Source organism: Bacillus rossius, chromosome 1 (assembly GCF_032445375.1).
Source record: "Bacillus rossius redtenbacheri isolate Brsri chromosome 1, Brsri_v3, whole genome shotgun sequence".
Taxonomy (NCBI): domain Eukaryota; kingdom Metazoa; phylum Arthropoda; class Insecta; order Phasmatodea; family Bacillidae; genus Bacillus; species Bacillus rossius.
The window spans coordinates 260,644,834-260,667,290 of NC_086330.1; the positions used below are offsets into that span (position 1 = coordinate 260,644,834).

Sequence of the window (22,457 nt, forward strand, 5' to 3'; positions counted from 1 at the left end):
TAGTAAAAATACTTAAAAAATAGTATCATGCTATTTAGCATTTACAATGTAGGTATAGTGATTATTTGAGCTTCATAATAATTTTTGATGACATACATATCTTGTATTGCCTACCAATAAAACTTGTTATTGCAAAAAACATGACAACATACAGAATTGCATGACAGATGCTTAGAAAAACATTTCACTACACTATTCACAAAATCAATAATTATTTGTTTGGCCTAAATATATCAATTATAGCATATCCGAAATAGTTATTACATACACAAGCAATAATTTAAAAAGCAGCGAAGCACTTTTAAGGGATATATCCTTTTTCAGGCCATAAATATAGATTTACGTTAAATGTTATCAACGTGAGGATTTTTATTGTTTTTATCTTCACAAAGTGAAAAAAAAAAAACCCTTCAGCACAGCCTATAGGCGTAGGTAGATTTCAAAGTACTTACTTCTTTTAGAAATATCATTAAAACGTCTATAAACTTCTAGAAAATTTTTGGAACTTAATGTACGTAACATCTTTATGTTCTCCAATATAACAAAATTATAGATTACATAAATGTTCTCATTGTCCATGCAGCGGTATTATTATGAATGTTTTTAACTGAATCCAGTATTGTATTGTATTCAGTATTGAATAGCTAAGAACAACTTTTATATTTTGTCAACTAAAGTAGGTATTACATATTTTTTTGACCTTCGAACCCTTTTTATCCATTGCACCAATAATGTGGTCTTATAAAATGTTGATTGGTACCAAGGTTTAACATAATATTAAGATGTTTTAAAATAAATACTGATAAATTTGATGCTAAAGTAGTTTAGAATTTCTTTTTTTTTTAATTTCAAACCTATTTTTTATGGTAATAATTCGTTTAATCAGAAATGGTTTTAGCCTAAGTTTTAGATAAAGTTTAGGATATATTCAATAAGTTATTACCGATTTGATAGTAGGCTTTAATTCTGTTAAAATGTAATTAACCCTTGTTATTTACTTTTAACCCTTGTTATTACACTCCTTTGTAATAATGGTTGGTAACATAAAAAATGTTTTTAACAACAGTTTTAGAGAATATATAGAAAGTTAATCAAAAATAAGTAAGGATGCGATGATGTACACGGTAGGAAAGTTTTATTTGCTTTCTTATTCCAACCCCAGGTTTTTTTAACTTTTTGCTTCAGACAAAAGTTTTAGATAAAAATGATAAGATTTACAAACAATTTGAACAGATCTGATGTAGTGCCTACTAACGAAGTTATAAATTCCTTTTTTGTATTTTAACCCCTCTAGCCACCCTTTGCAATTGGTTGGTTGTATCAGAAATTATTTCAGACAAAATTTTAGATAATATTTGTAGGGCTTACAAAAAATTGATCGGATTTGATAGTGTACGTAGTAAGGGACATATTAATTTTTTTGTCCTCCAACCTTGGTTTTTTCCACTCCTTTCAGTAATGGCTGGTCGTATCAAAATTGTTATTTAGACAAATGTTTTTGGTATAACTACTACAAGTTATAGGTAATACGTACGTACAAACATATTTGATATTCGTCGTATTGTAGGAGTTATAGCGATTTTTCTTGTTTTTTTAATGACTTCCCCATTTCTGCCCCTTTGTTTGGATGTTGCCTGTTAACGAATTGGACAGAGATTTTCCATTACTATATTTTATGTATTTGTTTGGTAGTGATATGTGCAAAATTAATTAATTAACGTTTCTATGAAAATGATACCTAGTATATATATATATATATATATATATATATATATATATATATATATATACACATATATATGAGTTGACGATGGTTTTGGGGTCTACAGACCACGAAAAGTATGTAAAAAAAAAATTCGGAAGTAGCACGATGGTATAGGCGACTAAAGCCGGTATTTCTACGAAATCTAGCTAATATATTGGGCATATTTTACAGTTACCTTTCAAAAGAACTTTTTCAACATTTTTTGAGCATTAAAAATGAGAAATATATAAAGATTACAGAACTGAAACGTCTTTAATTTTAAAAGCAATTGTAACTGGTTACTTAATTATACGATTTTAATGTAGCCGAGAAAAAATTTATAATTTTTACATGTCTTTCAAAATTATTTAATTCTTGAGGTTTCTGACAGCCATGATAAATAAAATAGCTGGTTCTGAAAGAAATTTAAACCATGTAGGCCAGTAACATTGCCTTTATACCTTATCAGCTTCAGTTCAATAATCAGTTTCATTCTCCTTATTTGTACTACCCAAAATTGTAAATCATGTAATTTTGGCAGTTAACTATGCAAAAATTATGCATTATATTTATGTTTTAGTTTTGTGAAAATGAAACCACTGAATTTTCTACAAGTTTGACAGATTAGTTAACGTAAATATAATTTTATAACATGTTATAATATCAACGACATTGGTAGGAACCGTACAGTTTCCTTATTTTGAATTGATTTTCTTTTTATAGTGTCGCGTTTGTGCTTCAGTTATGTACAATGGTTCACGAACCGGCAAACCGCGAGGAATACGGGGGTCAGCGATTTCCGGCAGAATGCAGTCCATGTAAAACTGAGATAATTTTGGCAGCATTTTTTCTTGCCAAAGAATTTTGTCCCTGACAATACATTCTACTATTATTTTTCCTCCCGCATATACAACAAAGTCACAATACTCCCTATCACAAATATTCAACTGACCTTGAATTTGGAAATAATAGCTATGATTTCTTCGCAATTGCAGCTGCCCATTTACACTCTCAATGCACAATTTTTTCCCCTTCAAAGTCACTGCTTCTTCCAAAACCTTATCTTTGAGTGAATACAAACATTTAACTTCCAGCAACTTATCCGTTCCTACAAGCCCGTCTGGGCTGGCACCGAGGTATGGATGCTCACTATCCACGAACAGACCACATTTCTGAACCTCGGCACTTTGCTGTTGCTCGTAAAGGTTAATTGCTACCGATTCGTTTAACCTCCCATACTGAATTGCAGGTGTGTGAAGATCTTTTCTGTACAAAAAGGATTTCACTAAATTATGACACGATGTCTTCTCACGCCTGCACATTACCGAACCAAACATAGATGCAGTGAGGCGGTTCATTCGATGTTCGCGCCACTTGCTGTTAATGTGTTGTCCAATTGTATCGCGTTCTAGAGTTTCCTTTTGTTCGGAAGTTTCCACATCAGATTTCAAGTTTGCCAATACATCTAACTTTTTTCTCTCCAGTGTATGTTCATCAATGTCAGGCTGAGCAGCATCCGGTCCATATTCTCGGTCAGCATCACCTCCGCGTTTCTTTTTTTTGTAAACTTTCGCATTTGCTTCTGCTGATAGACGCAGGCGACGAGCAATTTCTTTTTTCTTTCTTGAGATGCACATGTTCTTGAACACCTTCCCTGGGCTTCTCCCTGACATGCGCTTCCAAGGACTGAGATGCCAACTGGCTCCAAGGGTGTGCGCCAGGCCAGCGCCATGGCAACGTCTGTGATAAGACCCCTGCAGAGTGTAGTTAACACGTTTCCCTCCAGTGAATTTAGCTACTAAAGCCATATATCTGAAAATACCAATATACATTATTACATACAATATTATGATTACAAAGAAAGTAATATAAATTTAGTCTTATCATGTGAACAAAACTCTTACCTTTCAGCTTCATTTGTAGTTTCGTTGAATGCAACTCGATCAGCCTTCCTAACGACATTATCGATGCATTTAAAAACTTGCTGCAAGACTCCTCCTTCCTCAACCTTTCCTACTTTGTCTTCTTCCTCTTTCTTCTTGCAGAATGCTTCACGGCAGTTGCTGTGTCTTCCCAAGGCGTGGTAAGGGTTGTTGAGCAAGTCTTTACGCAGTCGTTCAACAGAAGCTTGGCTGAAGTCCGTACCTGATTCTTTTATTGCAGCCCTCACGCCAATCACCATACGATCAATGCATGTCACGCCATTAATTTTGTCTTTCAAAACTCTACGTACATGGAGTGGATATGATGTGTTTGCAGCAAGCTTATGTAGGTTCTCGCTGAATGCACGTGTTACATGGTTAGCACATTCTATTTTGACAGTTTGCCTTCCATAGGAAACTCCTTCCTGTATCCTACAAAAAGTACTGGAGTCACCATCCCCTATGTAGTACTTGTACATAACGCCATGTTGCTGTATACTGTGTCTGAAACCTTCAACTATGGCGCACTGCTCCATGCCAGTTGAAGGGCCACAATAATTCTTAAAGCATTCATGCTGTTGGATTTCAGTTTGGTCTTTTTTGGCTCTGGCACATACAGAACAGAATGCATTTTTGATGGAAAGAAACAAAACCTTTTTAGTAGCAGCGCCAATCAAAACACCCTGCAACAGCAAGAAATGATTATGTAAATATTCAACTGATTTTCACTAACGAAACAAAAATTATAAAAATATGTCCCCAACACATTTTATCCTCCTAAAGCAATGCAGATAAAATGTCAGTTTTTTTTCCCTTCAAAATTTTCTCGTGTTACATCCCCTTGTTGTCTGAAAAGTATATTTCACTTTTTAATTACAACGAAATGAATTGCATACAGTTACGTTTGGTGCTCCAAAATTTTTTTACTAAATTTGTTATTTCTTTTCGTATTGGAGTATGCTGTTGTATGAGTTTGAATAATGACAAGTCAACGAAATAAAAAAATAATAAAATTAAATAGAAATTATTGATATTTTAAAAAAAATTACAAAACCTATAATGATCCACAGATTAATAAAAAAAAAAAAAACCTTAGCAGTCCATATCAAACAAATGGCTGGAACGAAAACAGAAAACAAAATCATTTAAAATATATGAAATATTTATATTTTTGTATTTTGAATTTGTTTTCGGCGTTCGTTCCTATGCATTTCATATTTTAGTCCTGCATAAGTGTTGGGTGCGTGTATTTGTCAGTACACACTTGGTTGGCATAAAAGGCACTTGTTCAGTTGTGATAGAAATGCTGGCATCCTGTGTGACAAATAGTATGTAGAGGAGGTGTTATAATTTTAACGCAGATATGTGAACAATGAATTAACGTGATGAAATGGGTGCTTTGAAAATAAATAAATGTGGATTTTTTATTTAGTCGAATGAACTCAATTGTGGCTGATGACTGTTAATATTATTTCTATATTAATATCTTGGTGAAAACTATAACTCATATTGTTACCAAACTTATCAACTTAGGTACTGAAATAAGATATAACTTGTTCAACATGCACAGTAACCAAAATTTAATTTAATTTAAAATGGTTGATCTTAAATTATTATAATTTCCAAAACAATACGCTAGAGAGCAACCCAACCATAGCATGTACCCTCGTGCTAGAATATTAGTCCTGTAGGTTTCGGGAACAAAAAATAGGAATGTTAAAAATTTTCAATACAGGTCATTCACACAAACATTACTACAGATAGTTATGCCATTAGTCGTCTCGGAAGCTCACAGTCGTATAACAGAGATGGTAATCGTTCTGGACCACTGGATGCTTCGTCTCAGCACACAGGCGTGTGAGGCTATCGAAAGGAACTACCTATTCTATTGACGTTCTGGAACCATGGTTTAGAAGACTGCACCTCCTTCGGCAACTGAAAAGTTTCCTTATACATCAATCTCACTGATGAAGATCAAGATTTAACAGCTCGATAGGACAGCAACGGCGTCCCCTAAGGCTCTCCGTTGACTATAGTCGGTATATGACCGTTGTACTCCCTAATTTTATGACGATATATATAACATATTTCCCAGAACTAAACACCACTAGTTACACAACGCGGAAGAAGTAACTGTTGTTGGTTACCGTACTGGGTCTCAAAGGGTTCCAGACCGCCTCTTACACAGAAGCCGTCTTGCCTCGCTGACAGCTAGAGTTCCAATCCCTTTATTGTAACATTTCTCCAAATTTAAACCTGCTAAGCCACCAAGGGGCACTGATATAAATAGGATTTTTTCAATCACTATTTACACCTGGAAGCTATTGCAAAGCAGTAAAATCAACAATAGAAATGTATTTCGTGCTGTCACATACAAAAAGTAATGAAACTAATGCAATATTATAGTCTGAATATAATTCATTTTAGAACAACGACGAAACTGAGAGAAATATAGCTACAGTTTGGCTGGATTACTAACTCAATACATTTGCATATACTAGAACAAAATTTACATTTAGCACGATAATTAACAGACGAGAAAATGTAACTAAACAAGTAACATAAATATGTAATCATTCCAGTGCAAAAGTTGATCCTTCAACAAAATAAAATGTCAGTGCAGTTTAAAATAATGTTTATGCCTATACCATGAAAACACGAATCATATTCTGACTCATAGTAAATAATTTTCTACAAATATTTTATGTGTTTATATTTATTCACAAAACACTGTATACTAAATTAAGTGAAAGCTACATATATACGGCATATAAAACATTAAGAGTAATTTAAAGTATAATAAATCTACATATACCGTTGAGAACATATATTTAAATTATAGTGGTATCATTTCTGATACTATATTTTGCTTGTTTTACTAATACTAGGTCTAACACCTGATGTAACTTAGGATATTGTACTGCCCACTCGAAAACGTGTATACGATAACGTAAAAGAAATCTCAATTATCGAACTCACCACACCAGAAGCAGAATTGTAGCCATGGCCATAGCTCCTCTTTGCCCAACCGCCATCTCCAATAACTGTTATGTATGGTACACCATCTACAATATGACCTTTTTGTATAGCTATTTTTCTTTCTTCCTCTCCAGCCATTTTCATTTTTAGTGCCAAGTGCTCCTCCCACACCTAACACAAAATTAATCGTTGAAGGTAATTAGGATGAATTAAAGAGATTTCGAGCAGAAAACTTCAAATTTACATTTTGAGGACTTAAATTTAAACAATAAAAATTGTCAGCAAAATCTTACCTTTCCAATTTCTTTTTCATTTTGCCTAAAACAAGAGGAAGACATAACTGGCACGTCCAACACACCCATAACCTCTTGAATTTGAGTAAATCCTAAACCAGATGATAACGTTCCCCAAACCAAGAGCGTATTTATTTCAGGTTTGTTCTGTACTGTTTTTTCATCTGTCGTGACGTATTGGATTTTCCCACATACTTCGCAGTAATATTCCCACACACAGTGAAGGCCTCTCCTCGATTCATTTCGCAACCGGAGACACCCAGTTGTACATGAAAGGGAATGTTTTCCCACTGCTTCAAGTTGAGGAAGAAGAAAGCTTGGATTGACAATCCGACGTCCTTGAATAACAGAGTCTAAACTTCTTTTTGTGGTATCATTTTCAACAATTAGTGGCGGAAACTCATCGTCGTATATTTCCACGCCAACCCAATCTAAGGCTGGATTATAATCAACGCCACTACTATTAATAGAATTCGTAGGCGATGAAGGCAGGTCTTGGAGAATGATGTCAGCACTGAAAACACATTAAAAAAAAAGTAGATATTGTTCAATAAAAATGTACGCAATGAGTTACATACATTGGCTCATTCCAACATAAAGGTTTCTAGTAATTTAATAAATATAGGCTATTATATCTGAACCAGATTTGTATGGGAAATATACGTGTGGTAGAATATTTCTGAATCATTTTTTTGAGGTAAACCTTTTAGTAATTTATCAAATATATTAGAAAATATGACATTTTTGATAGAAAGTATACGTGGATAAGATTATTATTATTTTTTATTGCGGAAGATCCAAATGAAACTACTGCACTGCATCTCCATGATCCAGGACCGTCTAAAGAAACTTAAGGGCCCGGGGGCGAAAACATTTACCGAGCCCCCTCCCCATTACTTAATAGACAACTTTTCAAACCCCAAAATTTAAAAAAAAAAAAAAAAAAAAATACTCCAAAGACTGTAAACGTTACTGTCGCCATAATTGTAAACGCAATCTGTGCATATCGCATTACTTGTAAAGGTTTTATATGGATTATATTAACAATAGACTTGTAATTATTGTCCTATAACAACAAAAAATATTGAAACTCAACCAAGGCCCTTGTAGCCTGAACCTCGATAATTCAACTCCCCCCCCCCCCCTCCTAACCCTTACTCAACCCTCTCGACGGCCATGTGTATCTCATGTCATAAGGTAATGTTGAGACATGCAGTCGCATGCGAACCAAAGAATTAACTGTCAGAATATTATTTTTGATTCGGATTATTTTACAGCTTTGAAAAATAGCAAAATTAATTCCCTTCAAATATGCAGTCAGTCAGCAAAATTTGACTGTTATTGAAACATTTCTGCGCATTACCAGTAGGTTTCATTTTAATCTGCAGAATTACACCAATATGGAAGCTATAACTAAATTTAGATATGAATGTTTCGTTAGAAATAATATGGCAATTTCCCCTACAAACGTAGACTATATTATTTAAATGGATACATTCGTACTAACAAACATATGTATATATGTGTGTGTGTGTATTTATTGCTGCCACAATGTTTTATAATACACATACATAAAACAAAACATGGAAAATCGCATCAATATTTTTATCTTACATTTAACAATGGATGGCTGGCACCTAAAATAAACTTGTGTTCTCAACAGTCATACAAAATTAAAAACTAGTGGGAAATATACACACATATGATAACTTAAGACATAAGAGAGATGATTATTTAAATAAAAACATTAATATACAACTTTTTAAAACGGACTAAAAAGTATAAAATAATTTATCCTAGTCTCATACAGATTTATAATCCCATACAGATTCCTAACTCCACACAGATTGTCCTGTAATATTGTGATTATGAAATTTTAAAATCTATGAAAATACTTGTATGTCATGCCTGTCCACATAAAAATGAAAACAAATTACATTAATTTAATTTAATTAGTTAAAACAACTAAACACGTACTTCTAATGTAAAAATGCTTCTGGGCACATGAATAAACCTAGTCATTTTTAATATGACCCACACTACCATGGGCGCCGTTAGCGAGGGGCAGGAATTGTCCCTCCCCCTAATATTTTAAAAATTGTGCCCCATGTTTATTCCATATTCTCCCACTCCCCAGATTAGGTTGGTCCCCCTAATTAATTTTTCCTAACGACGCTGGTGCCCACTACTATGGAGGCACAGTTTGTTATGGTCTATAGCATAGGCGGATTTATGGGGTGTACCCTAGAAGGGTAAAATATGCAATGGATAATACGACATGCAGTAATACATAGGTACTATTATACTAGATACAGAATACCCGTGGACCCCCCCCCCCCCCCAACACAAAGGTCATTCCGATAGACCCCCCCCCCCCCCCCACAAAGAAGGAATTCCTGGATCCGTCCCTGGTCTATAGTAAGGAACCATCCCGGCGTTTGCCTGGAGTTATTTCAGAAAATATTGTGGAACGGGCCTTAAAAAAAACACCGTAGCACCACGTGCCTAGTAAAAGGCAATAGGATTTACACATCAAGGTAGTCTAATTGATTTCAAACTTCAACAGCGTGGACAAAATGGAAAATGGTTTCTATTAAGTACATTCTAATTATCACACTAGCCAGGAGCGAATATTAAAAAGAAAGGGGCAAAATATTTGACTAAAGTAAGTTAGTACTGAAAGTCAATAGGTAAGAAAACTATGTTGATCCTAATTCCGTAATCGTTACAATTTCCTTATATTGCTGTCAGTAATAAAATATAGTAATTACAACCAACTCTATTTTAAATGAAGCATATATTTTTTTTATTTACCCTAAGATAAAATTTAAAGAAAGTAACTGACAAACCATTTTACATTATTTTGTGTAATCACTTACCGCTTATCTGCACATTCTTGGTACATTTCACATTCACCGGAAGTAGATGCTGTAGAAACAGTTAATTGCACGCATTCGGAAGTAGATGCGGTAGGTGCGCACAATTTTGAATCCGAACCTTCACATTGTTGTGAAATATAATTTTTCAATTTTCGCTCTGCGTGAAATTTCTTTTTAATCCTAGCTTTCTTGTTGTTTTTTGTTTTCCTATAAGGCCGCCCATTCACAAATTTTTGTGGGGCCATTTGGAAACAAAATAAATTAAAATCTACTGAAACGCGGGAAAAAAAAACCACTAGTTTGTGTTGCACACTGAGCGATGCTAGCCGCACGAGTGTAGCTACGGGCTGCTGCCCGGCTGGCAGCGCGGCAACAGCGCGCGCCACGAGGCCAGGCCGTGCCGAGCTGCGCTGGCTCCAGACGCGATAACACCAGACACCGCGGCGCCTCCAGTGCTGCGGGCTGCATCCGATATATTCTCAGAATGCCAGGCGCAAAAAATACATGCACTGCTTGCATGTTACAAATCTGCTAAAATTTTATTACAATCCAGAATTGTGAAACATTAATAATAAAATTAAATCCAAACGCATTTCGTGCATGTTCTCATTTTCTTATAAGTATTACCATGACGTTTATATAGTCTAATGAAAAATGACTTAATTACATGCCTGCACACTTTTTTCGTAACAATTTATGAGCTATTTCATTAAATCCCTTCAATAGATTACTTAACATACTTCAGTTATACCAAATTTCATTGGCATATCTTATCCCGTTTTCAAGATTTGTATAATGCAAAATTGAAAAAAAACCAAACTTTGATAGCGATTTATTTAAAAACTATTTGCCTAAATAATATAAAATTTGGTACAATCTATGCTCTTCGCAGGATGAATAAATGTTACAAAGAAAAACAGAAAAATTATTTTGCGAGCAGCCCCCTTAAAAACGAGAGTCGACGGGATAAATTTTGAGGAGTATAAGCTTTAAGTTTTTATGTAGCATTAGTAAAGCATTTAGGGATGGTTTTGGTGAAGTAGCCAGCCTAGTCTTAAATTCATTACATTATAAAGTTGAGACTAAAACTTTTGTTGTTTTTTACGTATAACAAAGCATGCTGAAACAAGGACAGCGTTAATAACAGAAATCGTGCATTGGAAAGAGATGAATTGCCCATTAAAAGGCACACTGAAACTAAGGACGAGACACGCTATAGCAGTGGAAGGACCGAGTCAAGTTAAACCATTGCTGGAGACTGAACAAATATACTGGTTCATTTTGCGATATACTAAGCATCAAATACGTAGCCTATATACCTTTTGCGCTGCTACTGCTATCGGCTCCCATGTCACCGAATGGACTATGAGTCAGTCACACAGGCATAGTCTGGATTTGTGAATGACGGGGGTCGAATAAAACAGTAAGGATAAATTTTTGATAAGGAAATTTCCTTTAGTTCGTGCGCGCGCGTGTATGTGTGTGTGTGTGGGGGGGGGGGGGGTTGTGTTTGTGAGAAACGCCCGGTCAAAGTTATAAAAGGGGGGGGGGGGGGTTCCCGTGAATCCTCTCTTAGAGAATTAAAAAAAAAAAAAATATGATTCTTAAAAGCGCTTGATCAGGCTATCTTAGGACCTATAAGTGCTTTTTTAAAACCAGAAATTCTTATATAAAAAGTATCACGTAAGAAATGTATATCCTTTAAAATGCCACTGCTTATAATTATTTACTTATACGTGATAAAAAAGAAGACCTCTCTAAATTTGCATTCTCAGTGGTCGTAAATTTAAGCAGTTTAATGAGTAGCTTTAGGGGGAAAATTAAAGGGGGGGGGGGATCAGCCTTTCGTTCTCATTTCTGAACACGTTCTTGGTCAGTCAGCAACCTCCAGCCAAAGAAGTATCGAATCACGAGCAACCCAGTTGACACGTCTCGCAAGGCATTTGCCTTAGTATCCTACAGGTCATTGAACCCGTGTATTTCCCAATACCTGCCCCATATATATATATATATATATATATATATATATATATATATATATATATATAGTCGGCACGGTACTCTGTATACTAAGGCAAATGCCTTGCGAGACGTGTCAACTGGGTTGCTCGTGATTCGATACTTCTTTGGCTGGAGGTTGCTGACTGACCAAGAACGTGTTCAGAAATGAGAACGAAAGGCTGACCCCCCCACCCCTTTTTTTCTGAAGCAACTCATTAACCTGCTTAAATTTATGACCACTGAGAATGAAAATTTAGAGAGGTCTTCTTTTTGATCACGTATGAGTAAATAATTATAAGCCGTGGTATTTTAAATATATATATATATACGTTTTTCAGTAAGAAATCAAAACGGTTGAAACTAAGACGGCGTCTTTCAGTTGTATCACCTTTAAAGTAAAATTCAATTTTATCAGTCTCGGTTCTTCATGAAATACTAGAATATGTATTTCCAAACTTCTAATTCCAAATTTACTTTACATAATACAATGTCTAAGATACATTTATAAAAGCTAAAGTGACTTATTAGTGTACACAGGACTGTGAATTTTAGCCTGGCCACTAACGAATCCACCAAAATTCGGGTTCCCCACGTATGACGTACGGGAATCGGGAAATTTCGAGGCCTAGTTACTTAACGGTTTTGAATTAAAATAATTCTTCCTGCCTTGGATTCACAGTTCACGCACATTGCAAGTGACCAGAGCCAATGAGCAGGGACCATTTGTCCAATCATGGGGGCTGTGGAGTCAATTCTAGAGGTCATTGAACCCCCGAATTCATCCAGTGGCTAGATGTCAGTCACGAGCACACATCTGCAGTGACATGAAGGCGTGCGGATTACACGCGCCGAAGCTGAGCTTCTCCCAAAGCGGGTCCACACAATAGCGCGTCGCGCTGTAAGTCGCAGGTCACTTGCTGTTCACAACAGAGCGGTGGATTATCGCTTTAGTCTGTCACCTTTAACTGGCCATAGTTCTGACGGTTCTATAAAGTTGTATCAATGGTACCCATTTTACAACTATCACTTGCAGAGCAACGCATGTTGTTTGTTTAAGAACAGTTCAAACCACATGCAGTTGTTTACCATCACTGCGGACAGAAAAATCAGTTGCAGAAAGATACGTAGTCCATTCGTATTACTTTTGAGAACTGTTAAATTTAAGACAAGTGAAATGATACATACTATAGCGGCGAATCCCAGATTCGTTCTACTCAATTAGCTTTGTCCTTTCGACAATAGTTAACGGCTGTTACCGAATAGCCAGGACGTGTGTTGTACTGCTGTAGTCTTAACAATAGGATCTTTTAATTTTTTGTGAAACTTAAATTTTTTTTTTTGTGAATCTAGGTTTCAAAAAACGTCCTAATAATTTGGAAGCTAACACAACCTAGTGTAAAAAAAAAAAATCCTTTTTCGGCGGTTGCTTGTTTGTGGTTACAGATTCTTCTTGATCCATTTCCAAGCGCAATTTTTAATAAATTTATAAGTTTTCCTAATTTATGAATTCGCAATTATACATATAAATAACGTGGTCAACATTGCTTTGCTGGTTCAACCAGCGACACGCCACACTTCTACTAAAGGTTGCATCGGTGATAATGCGATGATACTCGCGACTATTTAAAATGCATTTTTCAAGATCCTGTTAAGCTGAAAATTCCTTCAATTAGGTATACCATCACAACATTATTTTTATCCGGAATCATGCTTTAAAAAACAGTTTAAATATCCTGTGTTAATTATAGTGGAGTCACGGCTATTTCGCGGATTCATCGGGCAGCAAAGTAGACTTGGAGCACATATACAGCTGCTTCACGTTGGTGATTGGGCCAGTCTCTCGACACAACCTTGACGACCCTGAGTCAGTTGTAAACAAGGAGCAGAAGTGGTTATCCAGTCACGTGTAACCCGCCATAGGTTGTGACCTTGTTATCGACCAATGAGCACTATAAAAGGGCTTTATTATGTATATGCAAGGCCAGTATAGCCTTGAGTGAAATGAAGCTGCGAAATATCGTGGGGTCTAGATATAGTTACATACATTCTTAACCACTTTCACGCCAGTCTAGACTCGACTTGCCTATACATAAACAAATGTTTTTGGCAGGTTCATTGGTCGATAATAAGTTCACGCGTAATTTGTAGGGATAGGAAATACTCGTGAGTTTATTTCACAGTAGGCTAAACTTCAAACAATTATTCCTTCGCGATTCTTCGCTATTAGCTCACGGTTTATCTAGAGAACTGTCGGCCAATGGGAGACTCTCAGTCAAGGAAGTAGGTATCCAATCACAGACAACCCAGTCTAGACAACTCTCGAGTCAGCAGCCAATGAGCAGGGGATAGGTATTTATTCCATTATGTAGATGACTGTGGATTTCAGCCTAGAGATCACTGAAACTCCGAATTTTTCCGGTCCCTGCAATATAACTGACTCAGGGTTGTGTCAAGATCACTATGTAGACCAACGTGAAGCAGATGCGTGTGTTTCAAGTCTTCTATTGCAACTTATCAATCCGTGGAATAATCGCGGCTCTTCCTGTTAGCTATCTTCTCGGCTTAGAGTATACAAGCTGGCCGTCTTCTCCGACGCTGACGACGAGTGTTTGAAGCAATGTCCGCCTCTCGTGCAATGAATGCTCCAGACATCGGTCACCTGGCAGTGACTCGTATATGTGCATAGCCTACAGTTCACGGGGATGAAAGCCGCAACCACAACCCGAACAGTTCCGCAGTTTACCGAAATAAAACTTTAGGTTAGGTTCACCGAGTGTCATAAATAATAGCTCTTTATTGAAGTGAAACTTCCTTGGGCGGGATGGGAATAAAATTTCAAGACCGAATTTTAATGCAACGTTTTCGTGAAACATTATGGCGAGCTTTGCGCAGTGGCATAATCGTAATCAGTGTAGTGTGCATCGTTTTGGTGCAGAGAACTTGGCGGGCCGCGGGCTCCACGTGGCGGCGTGCGGCTCAGGTGGAACCTGCTATGCTGCAGGGATAGGCGGGTCGCGGCGGTAGCGACCAGCCTGCGCCTGACGCCATCCAACTTGCTGGCATCTAGTAAGGGAGTCTGTGGGCAGAGGGCAACACAACGGGGTTTGAGCTTAATTTGAAGTGAAATAATTTTGTTAATTCATGTTTATTTTTATCATTGTCTTATTTTTTCTCTCTCTCGCTCTCGCTCTGCCGTTTTACCCTTTACGATATACTTACGAGTTGAGGTTTGAATTGCCAAAGAAGTTTCACTTGTATCACGTGTACTAAGTTACAACACACATTTTTTTTTGGGGGGGGGGGGGGAAGAGTAGGTGTGGTTAGCTTATAGTAACTAAAATGAAGGTTTGGCTAGGTTAGCCTCATTAAAAATAATCTTTAACGGTAAACCATATAATTTTTTTTACGAGCGATCAATAAACTTCGAAGAATTTCGGAACTGTTCGGTTGTGGCTCTCGTTCCTGTGAACTGTAGGCTTCCCCATATTGTTAATATATACCCATCACGCCAATGGAAACGTGAGGCTAACATGTCTCTTTTGCATAGACTGAAAAAATTCGCTGGTTCATTGCCTTCTCGGATAGACTCAACAGTTCTCAGTACACTCGGACAGATTTACATTAATGATTGGCTGCTGATTTGTGAAGTTCTAAAGTACTAGCCTGTGACCTAATTGACCGAAAGTCATTTTGGTAAATGTTTAGCCAATAGCAAATGCTGCAAAAGGGGTTACATATTTGCATTTAAGCCTTGCACGAAATGTAACTGCGAATTTTTTACGGTCTCTACTTACATGTGTTTATAGATAACACTTCTACCAAATAAGTTACGTTAATATCTACTACAGTAATAGTGAATTATTTCCATGGCTATACAAACGACAATGGCATTTCTTGGACGGAGTTTCTTCACAACACTCGAGGCCGCTGTTAACTATTGTATGAAAACGACTCTCGAGTAACACTTTTCAATGTTTCACGAGACACTGACGAATGTGTTATGGTTCGATATAGTTGTTCCTTGTTTGAGCAAATGCGGAAACAACAATTTTGCAATATAGATCGTCCGTGATCACTTCGCGGCTTATTTACTGTAAGAATGTGTGTGTAAATGTAATATACGATATCATAGTGGCAACTAAGTGTGGCAACAGGTGTGTATGCCAATTTCGAGTTAAATACTAATAAGTTTTCAGTTTATCTTTTTATACTTAGTTTACGTTGAAATTTTTTATCTCAAGTATTATTTTCCTTTGCTTTGTTATTTTATTTTTAATATGCGATATGAATGTAGAGAAATGTAAATGTTTAATTTGGTTAAGTGTAAGAAAAGACGTATCGCCTGAACTTTGCCACCAAAAAAGACAGTAAATAAAATTTCCCCATAAAATAACTACGTCGTGTTTCTTTCAAACATAAGAGTAAAATGTTTCTGTTGATCGCTGATGTCTTGGTACAAAAAATATTTTGCCGTACATCATCATCATCTTCATAGCCGGTTTCATTTTACCTGTCTCAAATTTGATATTCCCCAAAAGTAGTTCTTATGGTCTACGTATAATGCTGTCACAGTAGCTGTGTAAATGGTGTTTGCTAACAACATCATGTGGTTGTCAGAGTTCGTAAACAAACATCATGAGTTGCTTTGCAAGTGAAATTTGGGGAATGGGTACCAATGGTTATATTTTTGAGAACTTGAATTTGAAACAAATTCAAGACACAGACATAACAAGTCCACTCTCGTGCTCACTAAACATGTCCGGCGTAAGTTCATTTATTTTTATTTGTTTATTTATTTGTTTATTTGAAATTTCTAGAACTCCGGACTCACGCGAGGTATTGCAGCAGAACACGACTCTTTTCTTTGTCGCGGCTGACTTCGTAGCGAAATCGTTGTTGGGAATCGTTAACGCGACGTCCCCGTGGACGTGCGAGGGCCTGTGCGCTTGGCAACACTGTCCGGCTGCGGATGTGTGGCAGCGCTGCCGCTCGCCCCCTACTCCTGCCCACCCCCACCCCTACCCTGCTACGTGCGGGCCCACCCCCTCCTTTTCTTTAAACTCCCCCTCCGACACGCTGTGTAGAGACTGTTCCGCGGAGTGCTCTCGAGCCGAAGAGTAACCTCGCAAGTCCAACCGATCATGTGGACGCTCTGCAGGGCGGAGTCGGCCGGTAATTACAGTTGCTGTGGGCTGTACCCAACTTTCGAAAAAAAATTGTGTATATTTTTATTGTGATTACTATTCTTACCCAATATTTTATTCCCTGCTTTTTTGTTTCGGAGATAAGATTTTTAAATTGAAACGAATTTTACTCCCTTTTTACCTCCTTCAACGTTCGAATTATAAACATGGAAAAAACGTACACTACGTAACTTCATGTAAACGTTATTCAGTCCAAGTTTCGTACCTCAAGTTCTAGTAGATGCGAAAGTATGCATTTTTCTTACAAAAATGAAACTTACAGTATTTACTCCCGTTAATAAGGGGTGGATTTTCGCAAAATTGCAAACAAAGTGTTAATAGTTGTGGTATGTTAATTATTGATACCAAACACATATATTTTCTTATGCTTGAGTAGCTTAGGAGATATGATTTAATTATTTATAAACGATTTATACCCCATTCTTACCCTCTTAAGGGTGTAACTTTGAGAGATTATATATGTAGCCAAAGTATTTTAAGCTAGCCAAATACCTTACTTACAAACAAAATGGGTGTGTGTACTTATGTACGCGCGTGAAAAGTTATACTTCTTTGGCATCATTAAAAAATAGTTTTTAATTGCATGTAAATAATTAATTACAGTAAAATAATGAAAGGGCTGGAACAAGATAGTCAACACAGTCAATAATAAAGTTCAGTTTAAGTTTGAAAAATTAAATAAATAAAATTTAGAGAATAATAGATAAATATGACATAATTTGTACTAAATATTATAAGTTTCTTATTTTTAAAAATGTTTTATTGATTATTTAATATTTTAAAAGATAAATAAATTTATTAATAAATTCAAAAATTTAATTTAAGTTTATTCATTTTTTAAATATCTATAATTTTCTTAATTTAATATTCACTTTTCATTTTTATCAAAAAGTTTTCATTAAATTGTTCATTTATTTTTATAAATATTTATTATTTATTCAATTTAATAATAAATATTAAAAATTAATATTTAGATTTAATGTTCGATTTTAATTTTTATCACAAATTATTTATGAAACGTTTTATTAAATTTATTTCTTTATTTTGTAAATATTAAATAACTAATAATAAAAATTTAAAATTAATAATTTAATAATATTTAGTATTAATTATATTAAATAATAATATTTTAAATTATATCAATAAATAATCTTACGGATAGTTAACCTCATTTATATTGGAGCACTTGAAAAAGTATAAAGGCACGATTTTTTTACTAATATTTACGAATAGTAAATAATATTAATCAAAATATTCAATTTAAATCACTACTGAATATAATTTATTAGCACATATATAATTCGCACTTGTATGAAACTAAAACACGTGTTGTGAATGTAGAAACTATAATCATGTGGATAAATATTATAAATATGAAAACAGTGATCAGAGGCGACGAGCGTGCCAACATGCGCGACTAATAGAAGTTCTGTTTCTATTTTGTTGGTAGCTTTTTTCGAGACTTAATGAGTGGTTTAGCGGGCAGCTTCAACCTGTTAATTTTGTGTTACAGTGATGCGTGCGCATCTTAAAATTTCACTTTCATAATTTTTTCATAACGCGCCTAAAGAAGTTTAACTTCAATAACTTTAAAAAAGTAAAAAAAAAACAAAAAAACCTACCGCCGAGTTTTGAACCACGGCCCTTCAGAATATTGATCGTGTAGTATAACCACTGCTCTGACAGAAAGTTACGAGGAGAATTTGTATTATATTTGATGTAATGCCAAAATAATGTGTTTTTTTTTAAATCTTGGAATTTACTCTTTACAATGACTATTTTAGTTTACCAAAATAAATTCCATGGTAACTTCACTATCATAAAGTTTCATTTGGCACACCAATACGTATGTGGGTCCGCCATCTTCCTGCGAAATTGTCGTCACATGGTGCGCGCGCAGCTTCAACCTGTTAATTTTGTGTTACAGTGATGCGCGCGTATCTTAAAATTTCACTCTCATAATTTTTACATAACGCGCCTAAAGAAGTATAACTTAAAAAAATTCATCGGGATCTGTTAAGTTGTTGGAAGTTGGAAAAATAAATATGACCTTTCAAGCCACCGTGTGCTTCTTATATTAGTTTATGAAACTTCGAATTATTAAGTATGAAGAACTTATTAATTAACACAAAAATATCACAAATGAATTAAAATGCATTTAATTTTATTCCGAATTTGAATCGAAACTGCAAAGTTATCAGCCATACTCGACTGCAGTAAAGAAAGTAAAAGTGCAGTATGCTGCAAAATTAACACAATGTAACAAACATGGTGACAAAAACTTGCAAAGATTTTTAAATGTCTATACGTTCTATGTAAAACTGTATACATGTAATTCACACAGGTTCGCCTTAAAATTTAGTAATAAAAGTAAAATGAATTTTGATAAAATCATCCCAGGTGTACAGTATATGGAGAATCTATAGTCCGGTCAATTTAAACATCCAAGGTTACAAAAATTCGCACCCAGCTGAAAATTGGTAGGATTGTTCAAAACATCATTATAAATGAAATGTGAAAATTCCTCATCGATCTGACACATGGAAAAAAATTTACTCGGGGTCAAAGGTCACAAAAACGGGTTTTTCGCTAATTCCAGCAAAACGGTAAGTTGTGTCATAAAATTAGCCCAGACAAAAATTGTAGATCAGATAATAAAAATGTCTAAATACTTTTTTTTCTTAAGAGCCACCGTTTTCGAGAAACAACGATTCAAAAAGTTGAAAGAGTTGTAATCGTCATAATATGCACACGTTTCCACGCCACCTTTGAGGTAGTGTAGTTAGCGCGTTTCTTTTAAATGTGGTTTCCCCGGAAGGCCTATTCCACTGATCTGTTGTGATTCTGTTTAATTTGAAACTATTGAATAATTAAAGTTATTGGCAAGGGATGAAAATGATAAAAGCTGTGTAAGTAAAAAAAAAAAAAATTGGGACATTTATCCATCGGAATCGTAATTGACAATTTGTACATGCTGCAGAACAAAACAGTCCAAACTTTTTTGCAACCACAATAAGCATTACATCCCTTTTACAGTTGCAAAAAATTGTGTTTAGCAGTTTTTCCGACACAGGTGGAAGTAAAGTTTGAACTGGTTCTAATGTATTGTCGACCAACTTCCAACCCCAGTCTGTAGGGTCTAGCTGATAACCAAGCCACACTTGAACTTGGTAATATACCCGAAAAAGATTTGATGAGCAGCCGCTGAAGTTGTAGGAAGACAAGCTAACTGCACTTGTTTTTTATTTCGAGTATTTTTAACGAAACATGCATATCGAAACTTATCTAAGCACGTAGTTTTTTTAGGAGCTCCATACATAGAGAGAAGAAAGCGAATTCCGTTGGTGATAACTTCTTGTGGAGTTGAATTACTCTTTTTAAAAACTTCAGCACATTGAACTAAATCTTGTTTTTTAAACATTTTAAAAACAGTTGTTTCCCCCTCCTGAAAAATGCAGATGTCGTATCACAGGCAATTATTGCATGTAAAAATGGTGCATGATTTTGACACTTTGCAAAAGTAGATACATTTCGATGTATATATTACCGACTGATGTTGAGCTTTTCCAGGTTTTATAATATTTTATATGTGTAAGTTACACTGACCGATAGAACGATATTTTTACTTGTATTACAGCTTCAGTGATGTATATGCGTGGTGTACTTATACATATTATGACAATTACAACTCTTTCAACTTTTTAAATCGTTATATCTCAAAAACGGTGGCTCTTAGGAAAAAAACGTATTTAGACAGTTTTTAAAGATAATTATATGATCTACATTTTTTTGTCTGGGCTATTTTTATGATTAAACTTACCTTTTTGCTGAAATTCGCGAAAACCCGGTTTTTGTGACCTTTGACTCCGAGTAAATTTTTTTCCAGGTGTCGGATCGATGATGACTTATCACATTTCATTTATAATAGTGTTTTGAATAATCCTACCAACTTTCAGCTGGGTGCGAATTGTTGTAACCTCACCCCTTTTTTTTTAGTCTAATTTGACCGGACTACTATGTAGCAAATATCATGTATCTTGGTCTTTTCGTCTCAGCGCTATGCGAACGACTGACAAACTAAACTCTCTATTTTACTGTGGATTTTCAACATTATGAATCTCTAAATTGTAATAACTTTTAAAAATTAGAAATATAATTTTATTTATTTATTTTGACTTTAGTTTGGCGCACTTAAGGCATGTACGTCTTCTCTTACACTGCACCATGAGACATAAACAATGTATAATACGTTATAGCTAGGAATCAAACATAAAAACACATACTAAAAAATCATCTACCAATTTAACATCCAAGTTTAGTACTGACATTAACCATTTAAAATAATGCATTAAATATAAAAAATAAAATAGGACCAAATAAAAAATCTAAAACATATTAAATATTGTTCTAAATAAAAAATACTAAAATATAATTGAATAATAACCTAAAACAGATTAAATTAAACTGAAAACATAAATTAAAACTTATTAAAAATATTTTATTATGTCATTTTTTCACATACTCACACATACATTCATTCAGTATTCCCTTGGTTACGTGTCTGTGAATTTAAGAGCCAATTTTTTTAATACGATATTTTTTAATTTGTTGGCAGACCGTTGGTGTCTAGCATCCTGGTCGAGACTGTTCTACAGGCGTGATGCAGTAACTGTGGAGTATTTCGACATGGTTCTGGTTTCATGCATGGGTATTAAAAGTTCACGATTGAATTTGATCTGGTCCCAAGACTGTGAATACAATTTTCTTCACTTGTTGCGCATGATGAATCTTGGCCAAACGAAGAAAACAGTGCGTGGCAAGAGACCTCTTGTTTCCTGCGGGGAATCTCATTCGGTGGTCGGCAAGTCTGTGAAATACGCGTGAATTAGTTAACTACGGTGTGTCGTATTAACCACAAGGACAGAAGACCAAAGAACATCGACATGCTTTCCTTCAATCTCTTATCCATCTTGTAAATTAAACAAAATGTTGAAAAGTCCTAAAAGAAAAATTCAGGGCTGTTATCTGACATGCTAACGGAAAAGTCTCAAATTTTCTAATACAGATTGCATACACACTTTACGCATTTATTGAATATATTCACTAAAGGCCAGCATTTGACATAGAATATATATTATTAAAATACATTTTTTATTGACTTGCGATGTGTTTATCGTATGTTACAGACATGGCAAAACTTATTTCATGTTTGTCAACTTGGCAATTTTGTTTATAATCTGACTACGATAAAAGAGAAAAAAATCTAATATTCAAGAGCATTGAGTTTACATTCTGTACTAGTACGTTATTTACTCTATGCTCTTAAAGTATAACTCAGGGGCTATAACTATATTAAACCTAGTTTATCTTATTGTAAACTAACGATTCCGTTTATACCAACATCATCTGACATGATTTTTTTTTAAAATCAGCTT

General features: G+C 35.1%; 2 protein-coding genes across 11 annotated transcripts in view; one reads left to right on the forward strand and one right to left on the reverse strand.

Annotated features, from left to right (window-relative positions):
- Window positions 1-22,457, forward strand: part of LOC134527522 (caskin-2) — a 386,358-nt gene that overhangs the window by 253,555 nt on the left and 110,346 nt on the right. The gene's annotated exons all lie outside the window — the stretch shown is intronic.
- Window positions 1,809-10,138, reverse strand: LOC134527521 (uncharacterized). Of its 5 annotated transcripts, XM_063360256.1 has the most exons (5): window positions 9,818-10,138; window positions 6,939-7,452; window positions 6,646-6,816; window positions 3,649-4,349; window positions 1,809-3,556 (listed from the first exon to the last, which is right to left on the reverse strand). In XM_063360256.1, exons 1-5 carry the CDS (start codon window positions 10,060-10,062, stop codon window positions 2,440-2,442), a joined length of 2,748 nt encoding a protein of 915 aa, XP_063216326.1. In that variant the 5' UTR covers window positions 10,063-10,138; the 3' UTR covers window positions 1,809-2,439. The 5 variants fall into 5 exon arrangements, with proteins under 5 accessions (XP_063216326.1, XP_063216330.1, XP_063216327.1 ...); XM_063360260.1 differs by having other exon boundaries at window positions 1,809-4,349; XM_063360257.1 differs by lacking the exon at window positions 9,818-10,138 and having other exon boundaries at window positions 6,646-7,881.